At 42.5% G+C, this 13629-nt stretch overlaps 1 protein-coding gene across 2 annotated transcripts in view; it reads right to left on the bottom strand.

Annotated features, from left to right (window-relative positions):
* chd7 (chromodomain helicase DNA binding protein 7) overlaps window positions 1-13629 on the bottom strand; it is a 71263-nt gene that overhangs the window by 49976 nt on the left and 7658 nt on the right. For both annotated transcript variants that reach the window (XM_020936063.2, XM_020936062.2), the window contains one exon: window positions 547-1992. In XM_020936063.2, the coding sequence (XP_020791722.1) occupies window positions 547-1903 (1357 nt within the window). In that variant the 5' untranslated portion in view covers window positions 1904-1992. The remainder of the gene's footprint in view (window positions 1-546; window positions 1993-13629) is intronic.

Raw genomic sequence — 13629 nt, 5'->3', positions numbered from 1 at the left:
GTTCTAGAATTAACTAGTCATATTAGCAAAAGACGTCAGTTTTCTTGAATAGAAAAGATCGATGCTTGAGGTTTCTTATTCACTAATAATGCTTGAATGGACCAGTCTGTGGTATAAAGCTCCACGCTGCCTGTATGAAACCATCTGAATAATTTATATTAGAGAATCAAGTCGAGACGACTGGAGACCAAGTGTGAACCTCAGCATCTCTTCAAGACTCGAAGGGGAAATATTCATCTCCAAATTTCTTTTCAATACTACACATTAATAATAATTATTCTAAATTCATTATTAAAAGGGTAACCTAGTTCAAACAACTAATTCACCTTGTACAGTTAGGACTCACTGTAGAATATGTATCCCATGCGCTCATTGTTTACTGTCGACAAGACCTAGTCATCTTTAAGACTTGGCTATAGACATTGAGCTACAAAAATGAATGTGCACACCACTGCTTATGGTGATCTGTTTAGGGATGTTAGAAATGGCAGGGGCATAAATTAAAGTTAAACACAAAATAAATGATAGAGCAGGTCTGGTGTTCACCTTGCTGTGGTGGGATGGGGTGTCTGTTTGGGCCCATGGGAGCCCCATGCTGTGGTCCGATGCCTGGATACATCTGCCCTGCAGTGGGGGGAAGGTGCGGCTGCTGGTGCTGGGGGTGTGTGGCAGACATTGGGGCCTGGGGGGGTCTCTGTTGGTGGGACATGGCGTGAGGTGGCGACTGCATGGAATTGTATCCAGAGACTTCTGAGGGTCCCACTAGTCCTGCACTGGGAGGTCTCCCCTGTGGCGGAGGAGTCGGGGTGCCCAAACCTCGCATGGGGGACAAGGAGGAGGGAGAAGGGTACGATCCCTGAGCTGGGGGGGCAAGGTGGGACTGGTTCTGGGAGTGGTTAAGGGGGTGCATAGGCTGGCCCTGTTGTCCTGTCTGCTGCATGGGGGCAGGATGGGGCTGGTGTGGGGCCCCAGGTGGGTACCTCTGACCCTGCTGCCCAGCCGCAGGGCCTGAGGCCTGAGGGAACCTCTGTCCCAGAGCCTGGGCATTTGGACCTACATTCGAGTTGGCCCCTTGATTCATTCCAGGCCCCATGGGGTACTGGCCTTGATATCCAGGGTACTGGCCACCAGGATAGCCCCCCATGCCCTGCTGGGAGTGCGGGTGAGTATGCGGTGGCTGACGAGAAGGGGAGTGGGGGTATCTAGGGGTGTGGCCCATATTTGGATAGCCCTGTCCTTGTTGCTGTGGTGGATGGGGATGTCTCATTTGGGGTCCGCTCATACCCACATGTCCCAGGTAGTGTGCAGGGTCCTGAGCAGAGGCTGGTGCCATGCTCGGGGAGGAGTAGTGTTGGTTCATGCGTGCTGCATTTGCACCAGGAGGGCCCTGCATCCCACTGTAGTTGCCCTGAGGCATCTGGTAGCCCCCCATCTGGTTGGGAGGACCCTGCGAGGGGGGCTGTGGGTAGGGCGACCTGTTCTGCTGCTGTGCCCAGCCCCCTCCAGCTGCCCCCGCGTCGCCAGGGTAGCCTCCGTGATGGGGGTTGGTAGAGTTTGCAGGGTTGTTGTGGTAGTGGGACGCCATACCGTTCATGGCTGGGTTAACATTCGTTGGCCCCTGACTCGGACCATTCTGGGCCATCATTCGCCCTGGGGCAGCTCCACTCTGCTCATAGCCTCCGTAGGAGCCATGGTCATACATCTGGCCCATTTTTGGCTGTCCAGGAGCAGGTGCCATCATGCCTTGGTGATACGGCCGGTTCCCCTGATGGTCATGGTTCATGGTGGCATTGGTCTGGGCCGAGGCTGCCTGCTGAGGGTAGGAGTCTCCCAAACCATCAAATCCATCAGAGAACAGCCCCGCATCGTCCCCAAATAAACTCAACATCCCAGGGTCCGCCATGACGGCCCACAGGTGGGGCTCTGAGAGGTGTGTTGTGCACAGAGGAGTGGTCAGTGGTCGATGTTAATCCATGGTCCTTTTTCAGGTATCTGTAAGAATACAAAGAAATCTTTTAGATAATTTGGACAAGCATTTATAGTCCGAATATCTGAAACCTTTATACACAATTTATAGCTCCGGTTTATTACAGAGCTTTTCTTAACATCAGTTATTTTGATAATTTTGAAGGAAAAGAGGCGTGGAGATACCTTTCAAACAAGCATATAATTCTGCATGTTTGTTTTTTCTTTAAGTCAAGATCTTTTATTAACAGGTCCAAGCCATCTAGTGAGAACTTGTCCCCCTTGGTTGTTTAGCATAGTCAAAGTTTATGCAGTTGACCACCCCTGAAAAACCATTGACAGAGCTTTCATTTGTTATAATCAATGGATTTCAACAAATAAGCTCTGTGTGCACCCAAAACATGCACATTTCATATTAACCCCTCCCCCACTACATTTTAACACCAAACAAAAGAAGTTCTCTCTTTTCTAACACAGTCAGACTCATTGAGCGAGGCCGAGTGTGTGTTAGAACAAAGGGCTCAGCAGATGCAACTTTGTTTGAACAGCAGCAGCTGCCATCCAGCCCACATCATCCAGAGATTTTCAACCAAGCCACTCGTCCCCTTATCACTCCCCTCAGCCACCGCAACGCACTAACCAATCGGGGAGCTGATGGGACATCCTGGCAGCTGGAATAGTCACCTGCACCTCTGTTTAAAGTATTCTGTCTCTGAGCAGAATTCTTTACAAATCTTGATATATTTCTGTGTGCAAGATGCGATGAAAAAAAACTTCTGCTACAACTCTCCCCTCCCCCCAATTTAGTTTCCAGGAATTTACCTTTTGATTTCCTCTGTTCTACCACAAGCAATTCATTCTCAAATTCAAAAACCTCACCAGTCTTACTGTGCACAAATGTAAAATGTTACAATTTAATAATTATATCACAATTATTGATAAAGCAACCAAACAAACTGCCCCAGGACAGATGTGGCTACAGAAAGAGCTAAACAAAGTATCACAACAAACTCTTACATAAGGGAAGTAACAGGAAATTACTCCAAGTTATAGTGTGAAAAAAGCCATCACCATTTAAGTTTGTGCCTACACAGATTCAAATATTTGCTCTCCTTTGTGACGGGAACAATTTAAAGAGTGATTTTCACCACTTGCGTATTAACCCTAAACACAAAAGATTCCCAACGACTTTTGCTTTACACTGCACAGACCTGGGCTGAAAATTAAAAGTGGCTCCTTGTGGGCAGTACAGAATAGCCATTGAGTGAGTGGGAAGGCAACAGGGCGACCATTAGCATGACAGAGGATTACTGTAAAACAATCTTGGTGCAGCCTCGGGCCGCTCTGTGGGAGCCTCTTCAGGGCCAGCAGCAGCCCCTCTGTCTGTTGTTGTGTAAATGGTGGTTAACAAGGCCTTTCTTCCAAATCTCCCTGAACCATAAACACACTCCCAGCTCAGACAGGAAGACAGGTGCTCCTACACTTTCACGATGCTGTGGTCAGCAGCAGAGCAGCTAGCATTACATATGAACATTAGTTTCTCAGTTTATACAAAAGTTTAATGAAGGGGCGTGCATTGCCTTGAGGCTGACAATACAATACCACGATATGCATGATTCAATACATCACGATATATCCCAATACGAAAACTACACCTTCATGAGAACAAAAACTGTATGAAATATAACTTACGAAATTTTTTAAATCATGAGAATTTCAGTGAATCGGTGAATTTAATTTATTTATTTTTTTTATCGTTTTGAATGCATTTTGAATCAATTCGAGAATTGTGCAATGAAGTATCACAATATATATCTGAATAGATTTTTTAACACCTCAAATGACAAGGGTTGAAAACTAACAAGAACGTAGACATGGAGTGGACAACATGCAAAATATATATATAACATTTTTTTAAGTCTTGTTTTATCATAATTCATCGGTTTATATTTGGTGAGAATGGCAATGGCTTCGGTTATCAAAAAAACCCCAACATGTTGAAATCAGTTTCATTTTTCAACTCTAAAATGCCCAACATGCTATACTGTCACTTATTTTTCCCACATTTCCTACAACTTTTTGAACACTGTGCATAATTGCAGCCATCCTCCTATAGCAGAGCTCAGAACATAATTTTCCATACTTTTAATAATGAAGAGCTGAAAAATGTATTTGCTAAATAAAAATCCCTACAACCAGCATTTAACTCCTGACTACCCAGACACCTTGATAAACACAGAAGCTTCAGTACTTGTAGCCATTTTGAGAAAAGCAAACATGGTCCATTCGCAAGAGCAAATACATTGCCCTTACCCTATTGTGGTAATACAGATTAGTTGATTTGTGAAATGTTGCATAATCCGTAGATCAGTAATCACCTTCTTCCAAAGAACTATCTCTTTATGGAACAAATACAATTCTTTGCTTTTACTATGAGGGGACTTTTTGTGGTTATCAGCCTTGAGTAAGCAATGAAATACGGTCATGTTACATCACTTCCTGCGTTTCAATCACAACAGAAGAGGAAAAGTTTCAGTACAGAGCACAGAATGCGTGTGGTAGGAGAGTGTAATAGTGTAATTTCACAGGCCCTGCAGCACGCTACTATGAAGGAAACTGATTTCCTGTGAGCCACGCACAACTACAATGGACTAAAGTATGAGCAGAGTCAAGCACCTGCCTCCTAGTGCGTGCTGGAGGCTGCACCATTGTTTTAAGCTATAGTTAATCATCTACGTATGGAATATTGCAACAAATAAGCAATTTGGATTCCTCAAAAACAACATACCCCATCTTTAGCTTATGTTTAGGACATATGTGCCTACTAGGGATGGGCATTCGATGAAATTTTCTTAATCGATCGTCGGAAGAATTAACGATCGATTATCGATTAATCATTAACGTTTTTATATTAAAATGATCATCATTATTATTACTATCTGCACTACTAACCTGCATAAATAAATTAAATTTTACGACATATAAACCGTAACGACTCTAGAGCCACATCAAACCGTTTGACATTATAATGTGTTTAATTCAGTTTTGCGCAACTCTCACAGAAACGAAACTTAAAACCGCATCGCTAATTTGCATAAACTCAGCGAAGATAAAAATACAGCTCTTGTGTCGCTGATGCGGTCAATTTCTGTCGGATTAAAAGACATGATTCAGTGGAATACAGGTTAGTGTGACCATATTTGCGTTTGTCAAAACCAGGACACCGTACGGGGCGTGGGAGGTGGGTCCTCGTCATCGACATTGCGCGACTCTCACCTGGTAAAGCTTTTTCCCACTAGACACCGAAACATATGTTCCTGCTTTATACACTGTGCACATGGACTCACACTTGTACCGAACGCAACGGAAAGCGTGGAATTTCTTGTACAAATCATCGTGAAATACGCATTTGTGCTTCGGTACGCTGCAGACTGACAGAATGTTTGTGTTTGCTCGCTCCTTCTGAGTGCAGAGAGACACATGTACGGACCCTGTTTGGTCACGCTACGCACAGCAACCTACATTCGGTTTGTCGCTTAAAATGAACGTAATCGATGAAATTCTTAATGATCAATTATCGATTAATTGATTAATCATGCCCATCTCTAGTGCCTACCTTATAGTTTAGACCTAAACCTGTTACATTATCAACTTCCTCCATTTGCTGTTGTTTCAGCTGTACATATTTTGGACTTCTCTCAAAAGTCAATGCTCCTGCTAAAAACACTGATATTTTAAAATCAAATATTTTAAAATCATCTTTGTTCTAATATGAAAATAGTGGATTGCATTAGGGGTAGAATCCCACAAAAGCAGTTGAAGTTTACGATAGAATATTAATTAATATTGAATTGCTTATAAACACAAATTAATTAAAATATATGGTGTTATGCCATGTATATTTTTATTCCATTATTTTACTTTGGGCCCAGTCAAAGCCATTGCTCCCACAGGAAGCACAGGTCTCGCACTGAGGCCCAGCTGTCAGCACAGAGGAATTGGGTGAACGGTCAGTGTGCCGCTTTAGACACCAAATCGCATCAAAGGATGAGGCACTTACCACACCCCTCCCCCATGACAACACATCACACGTGGGCAAGAGGGAGTCAATACATGGCTACAGCAATGGGATACGGAGCTGAGCTTTAGAGGTACAGGAGATGGAGGGCTAAATAAAAGAATGTTATAAAATGAGTCCCCATCCCATGAGCAAATTCATACTATATTCTAGCAAGGCTAAGGTCAGTATTTTGATTTAAAATGACTCCCGGATGGCATCTGAAATGTCGTAATACTCATACTGAATTGGCAACAATATAGACAGATGTGAACTTAAACACATAAGTACTTACTACTGGATAGCACACTACACAATGTGAGGAATTTCAATTTGACAACACTGTGTGATGGTATACACGGGCAGTCAGTAGCTACAACAAAAGTTTGTCTCAGGCTCCGTGAGATAATGTCTCTGTAAATTGTACTGGTTAGCTGAAGCTAGTGGGGTTTCCGCATATAAAAGTGGGTAAGAGAATTCGGTAGAGACTGTCCCGTTCACAGTAGACCTCTGCTGTTGCCGGAGCGCTGTCTTTACTACTCATTCTGCAGCCAAGATTCCAAAATATCAGACACATTTGAGAGGAGTCGCAGCTCATCTTTGGTCGTACTATGGTTCGAAGTTTGACATTTGTCCCTGTCCCATTCTGAGACCTAGCTATGTGTAGGACGCAAGATTTTCCCTATGATCAGAAATCTTTCATCATGGACTGCCAACATCGTGCCGTTGACACTCAGCTTTGTGTGTCATCTATGCATGTTTGCTTAATTATTCAATCTCTTTCAACGTGTGATGTTGTAGAAGTAGTAGATGACAAACATTCATAGTTTAAATGAAACTTGATAAAAACTGACATATGCATGTAGGTCCAGGAAAATCATGGTATAAATCGTGGCATATCGTCCACTAGGGCCGTCGCAGTTAGGGAATTTCTCCTGGGGTATGGTATCAACAGCACGGTATGCGATGATATTGCAACCCTCCCCCACCCCACATCCCCCGGAGTTATAATATTTCCAGCGGCACTGAAAACTCTCTCCAATGATGCACTTGTGGCGCAGATGCACATATACCTTGGTTAACATTTAGCTTTGGAACAAGTGCCGCTACATCCCTCCAGCTCTCACTAGCTGTTTTCAGGCCAGTCAGAACGGTGCTGGTATCCGCACCAGTTCCACTGGGAACCAAAGTGCTGACTGGAGAACGACCAGTGTTCATACCATTTACGGGAACCCATGATGCGTCATCGACAGAGGGTGTGGATTTACCACCAAATAAAAACAAGGCCATATGAAAACGGATGTCACAGAGAGCAAAATAACAATCATGGATCGCATCATCAACACCAGTGAGCGTTTGTACTTATAGAAGTCATTCTTTATGTGAGCCAAGCTCTGCGACAACATCGATCTGTTGTGGAGAAAATGTCAGCGACGCCGAATACAGATGTAATCTTATCAGACGAACACTGATGCATGCAAAACAAACGGTACGTAACAGTTTTTGTAGACTTAAAACTTTTAATTTAATATGTGATAGTTTCAATTGCTCTTTGTTTATTTTACCGCGTGTGATCCGGATGAACGTGCTGACATCTTCTGTGTCGTCACTGTTCGCTTAGAAAAACCAAGTTTTACTTCGTTCCCGTTGGGAACCAACTTTTTGGTTCCCGAACGCTCTGATTTCCGGTGTGAACACGTGAGTCGGTTCAAGATTAGGTGCGGGAACCGGAACCGGCACCGGCACGGTTCTCTGTCTGCCTCAAAATGCCTACTGTGGCAGCTCAGGTCAGAGTCCTGCACCGGCTTGGGTACCCACGGACTTGAGAGAGCCCCTAGCACGAGCAAGTGGAGGTGTCTGCAAAGCGCGATTGGGCGATGGTCGCATTTAACTCCGTGCAGTGTGGAGCTCTGTGCCGGTCCTTTGGCCTGCGGTCACCAGATGGCTACGCGGGTGCACCATAGTCCCGGGTTAGTCCTGGGTTTGTCCTGGGTTAGTCCTGGGTTCTAACAGGCACGGGCGCTAATGGGTGGAATGTTAATGGGTCCGAGCGGGTGCGGGTCTCTAAAAACGGACCCGTGCAGGACTCTGGATTGGGTTACGTTAGTCACGTGCAGTGATCGCAGTGGCCCAACATCCACTGCGATGGGCCTCTTAGTACTACAGCAATTCATTTTTGCGGTTATTGCGACAGCCCTATCATCCCCCCTAAAGCACTGCGTCATAATTAACTCTATTTAAAGACAAGTTCATACCAAAACCCTGTATACAGTACACACCCAGTTGACAAATGGCTCATTGCATTAGTGGTCAAAGCACAGGCATCATGTGAATTTGACCTCTGTTGTAGCACAGACTCGGGCCAAGTCATGACCCGGTCAAGAGTGTAGACTAGACAAGTAAGATCTACCAGGACCAACTGTGATCCACTGGCCAATATGAGAAATGGTGAAACATTGTGTCCACTTTGTGCCCCTAAGGGAATAGACCAACAACCAGATGCCACTTGACACCCTTGCTGCAAAGACAAGATCAAGCCAGATTTCTAGTTTAAAGGATAAACCTCTACAAATTGTGTGCAGAAACCAATTTCAGATTTTCAACAAGCCCCCATTAAAATCTGTACACTGTATTTCAGTTTACAGTAATGCATTTACTATATTTGCCACAGATCGGCAGGTCCTAAACAATAAAGCCTCCCCCTCTTACATAATCTATATAATCATGATTAACCTCACCACAATTACATTACATAACCTCAAAACTCGTTCCATTTATATACGCAACAGCATTCAGCCTTAATTCAAAACACATTCAACCAAAAATCATACACTACATTATGCAACAACATTTTCCAACTTAAACAAAAACTGAATACATCTTTTTACATTAACATACCCCCTTTCAGACAGTAATTTCTCTTCACACCTTTGGATAGTACTAAGTGTGTATAAAAAGCAGAGCTATTCCTGGCCTGGTGTGGGCCTGGTTGTGCTAGGGGCAGATGACTTGACGAGTGCAAAGGAAAGTGATGGGGTTCAGCAGTGTGGCTTCACAGGACCACACTGATCTTTATCAAAGGCTTTCAGAGGCTACACGTTTCACTTTCTATACACCCTAAAAACCAAATAAAACAACAAGCAATACATTCAATTTGAGAAGTATTGAATGAAACAAGGAAATTATGCTATGAACACTAGTACTACTTTAACTACTAGGTAAGTAGGGCTGTGTCAAAATTCATAAGCTCGATAGATTGTGATCACTACTTTGGTCGATCTCGATAAGGCATGCACTTTTTAATAGACAGGACAGTCCAATCATGAGGCAGAGTGTGTGCTGCTGACACGGACTTAATGTTGTCTTATTTAGGAAAGAGCAGTCAGGGCTACAGAGAGTTAGTTTCCTCATGTTTCACAAGTTTTGACTTAAAAAATCCAGTGTCTCCTTTTCTCTGCCTCTGTATGTGTGGTGCCATCTGCCCCACCCACCCTCCCCATCTGATCCAGCTCCTCACCTTTTATCCTTTCTCTCCTCTTCTGCTTCTGATCATTATAATCCAAGTTACGGAAAGTTAACGACTGTTTTCTCACTGTTTGAGTGAAACTTAAATCCTGATTTAGTGCAAGGACATTGCATGTGTGTGTGTTTGTGCAATTTATTAAACCTAATGCATGCATGTGCATTCCAAATTTCAAATGTGGATTTCTCCGGGGTTATTGGTCCTAGCCAATCCTTTATAAATGTATGTTTTCAATAAGACGGAGGAAAATCAAAACAAAATCGGGATCAATTAATATGGGGAAAAATTAATCGTGATTTTTTTTTTTTTTTTGCCCATACATCAAATATATATTACTACATAATCATGTACGTTCAAAAAGGAGTGGGAAGTTTTAACAACTTTATGTTGCAACTCAAGTGTTAATTTCTGGGAAAAATGAGTAATAATCAGAACATGTTACTCAGTAGGTGAACTTGCCTTAAATAAAGCAATAGTAAATTTGACATGAACAAACTGTACAAGGAAGCATGTGCAAGAGGAAATGGATTGTATTACCACAAAAGAGGATGTGTCAAATATCTAATATGTAATTTCAGTGATGACTAATGCCAAACAAAATGGCAGAATATTGTGTATAAAGTTACAAAGACAGGCACAAGAGGAGAAGAAGAACACAGTGACCAAAAGCTTAATCATTTGTCTCTTGCATCAGTTCTGCTCTAGTCCAAAAACTACAGTAAAAACCGGGATTCAACAGAAGGGTTTTTATGCTGACTTAACTCAATATAAGTGAGCCAATCTTGCTAAATTAATGTAAACGAAGTGCAGGGTAAAGGCTATAATCCGAAGAAACCTTATGCAAAAGATACATTTATTTTACTGACCATATTTAGCATCAACATTTAGCGGAATATTACCCGTCTTTTCAAAAAATTTACCTTTTCAGAATATTTGTGTTGATCTATAAACTGAAATGACAAAATGATTAAAAAAAATACAGATGCCATAAAAGGGACATTGGCTGAGGTAACAGTTTTCACTTCACTAGCCATTTTCCCTTTAACTGTATTCTTCCAAACATTTTTGACTTTAGGTCAATGGATGGAAGCCTGAGGCCTATGTAACAATATTTGGTCCCCAGTTCATAGTTTAATTTCTGATCTTAAAGGATTAACCCACTATATTTTTTTATTTCTTTAATGACATGGTCAATCAATAGCTTGTATAATTTAATGTTTGCATAGTTGACAGACAAAAACAAAGCCTGTTATGGAGGTGCCAACAATAACAGTGATTGGACTATGGCCCGTGCTGACAGTTTTAAAGTACAACATCGACGAGTGACAGGAGAAGGGTGTGGTCTGAAAGTTTGACATGATTTACAGCACGAGTCTAAGCAGCTGTGGCACGTGCACGTTAAGTCTCCAAGATGAAGCCAGCAGCAATAATCAACTCATCTGCTCTGTACACCACTTACAAAAACTGGCACCTTAGAATACATCTGCTCCTTTGTAACTTTTGACATGGTACAATAAACAAACCTACTGCCAAAAGTCTGATAAACAGCAGCAGAGTACAAATGTAAAAATATTAACTGTTTTACAGAAAGGGAAACCACGATCACTGTAACCTTAGTAAATGTACAGTGACTTGTAATTTTTGTAGCAGCAGTAACAACCTTCGGGGACATTTTGTGATGTGATATTTGCCTCATTGATTATAATTTGGAACAAAGTTTTACTATGTCTTTTTGAAAAAGAAAAGTAAAAAACATAATCAAGAGGGCGCCATTAAAAACAGTTGAACTCTTTCCCAAACAACATTCTTTTACAGACACGACTCAAGCTGATCATCTATGATTAGAAATCACCTGATCTTGATATGATTAAAACTTAATTGTGCAGCTCTACTTCAAACCAGTTCACATTATGTTTGAGCACAGAGTTGCATTAAACATAAAAAGCATTGAATCACTGTAGGGATGCATCAATCTGATATTAGAATTGGTTATCAGTGCAAATACTGAAAAATTTGTTGGATTGGATATCCGTTTTCAAATATCGGTTCAGCTGATGTCCTGGTTGGACACATAAATCAATGTAAATGTAACAAGACTATTTACTGGTCGTAGACACCCAGAGAGTCTTATAATGCATGGACTTTTATTTATCTATAAAGAACTGTTCTGTAATTACCTGAAGAGTTATATACCACATTTGGATCAAATTTGGATTTATGTCCTTCAAACTAAAATTTTTTCTCATCTCTGTACTGGTATCAGTTAACATTGGGTATCGCAGATACTTCAAGCTGTAATATCAGAACTGAAAAAGCTGGATCAGTGCGTCACTAAAATCACTGTATGAGGTCATGAAAATTCTTATCCCTGTGACTATATGATCACAATTTTATCACCGTTTCACCCAGTCCAGAATTATTTTTATACAAAAGGGATATCAGTCTGTTCATCACTCTCTCACACCTCAAAACCAAGCTCCAAATGTGATGGTGAAATCAGATTTTTTTTTTCAGTGATGCACTGGAAACAAAGGAGCTCATTGGTCACCCATCATTTTGAGCTAAATGGATTTTCTCTCACTACAGTTCAGTGCCTAGCTCATTGATTCTGCAGAAATTTGCAATGTTTCAGTCCCCCGTGATATTCTTTTCTTTCTCTTTGTAAGCAGTCATATTTGTTTTGATATTGAAGAACCATGCGTGCCCCTGACTGGCAAATCCACCTATCTGAACTCAAGGAGATTCAACTATGACGACTTCATAAAAGAATTGGAGAAGTGCATATTCTAATTATGGGGCAAACCCAGAGAGGTCAAAGAGGCCAGAGCACCAACAACTTGCCCTTCTTAATGTGTTTAACTTTATCAATCCCTTCATTTCAGACTTAACAAAACTGCAGCTCAGTCAGTTCAAGTTAAGTCTACAAGGGAAGCACAAAGTCACAAGAGCAGGAGATGAGCCCAGAGCAACAGAACAGAGCAGAGCAGGAGTGTGTGCTGTCGAGACTTTGGCAGCTGAACTGTCTGTAGCCTCCAGGCTTTACTACAGGAAATCTCTGCCATGTCAACACTGCCACGCTTCCTCTTAGCTCCGCACACAGAGAAAAAGACACAACAAAAACCAACCAACAGCACTGTAGTACAACCTTTAAGTGGTAAGCAATCCGGAGGTTTTCCTTTTGGTGAACACGTGCACAGCCACCCACCTCCACAATATCGCCCAGGATCTAAAGCCACTATAATTTATACCTTTGTTCGCAAATGGAGGACAGTGTGCGGGGAGCTTGGGCTGTGTGTGTAATTATGCTCAAGTGTAGGGGATGCAAGCCTTGTGTTTGGGGCTGGGATTTGGGCCCGGAAGGAAGAGGAGAGGGGGGGAGTGAGAAGAGGGAGAGAAGGGTGGGAGGGGGCAGGGTGGGGGTATCAAGAGTAAAGGCAAGAAAGAGCGACGCAGTGAAGCTCGAGAAAATCTGGTTATTTTACGCACGGCTGCTTCGTTAATGGACAGTGTGTGTGCCTAGTGCATGCTGTGTGGTGTTGGAAGGAGGGGGAGGAGGGGATGGGTCAGCAGGAAAAGGGCTGTGTTTATCCAATCTGTTCCCTGCCTTTAGCATGTGGTATAGGAAAAACCACTGGCTCCCTCTTAGATCCCGGAGGACAGACAGGGCCAGGCTCAGGAGAGAAGAGGAGCGGAGAAGTAGGGCACTGCAGTGGGCCAAGGAGCCAGCAAGAGGACATTAGACTTGAAGAGTAAGAAACAGTCACATGTAGGACCTAATGGGGACCCAAAGTGCTCAAGTACCACCCACGTGTAAAATTGTTTTTTCAGGGAAAAAAAAAAATCTTCATTTCAGTTTTAACAAGATAATACTTGAGGACTTGAGGGTAACTGTCAAAGCAAGATAAATCTAAGCATAAATCTGGACCAAGCAGCTAACCACACAATAAGCTGTAAAACTAGCACCAAGTTCAACAAAGTCAGAACTTGAATTGCAAAAACTTGAATCTCCAGTTTGACAAACATCAGTGTGGGAGTCACGGTCAAATCAGTCTCTTCAGATATGTCTAAAAACAAAAAACAAAAA

This window comes from Boleophthalmus pectinirostris, unplaced genomic scaffold, assembly GCF_026225935.1.
Source record: "Boleophthalmus pectinirostris isolate CB_2022bp ecotype Guang Dong unplaced genomic scaffold, ASM2622593v1 HiC_scaffold_16, whole genome shotgun sequence".
Taxonomy (NCBI): domain Eukaryota; kingdom Metazoa; phylum Chordata; class Actinopteri; order Gobiiformes; family Gobiidae; genus Boleophthalmus; species Boleophthalmus pectinirostris.
The sequence above is the reverse complement of the archived record's forward strand: the minus strand, read 5'-3'. Positions and strand labels throughout refer to the sequence as shown.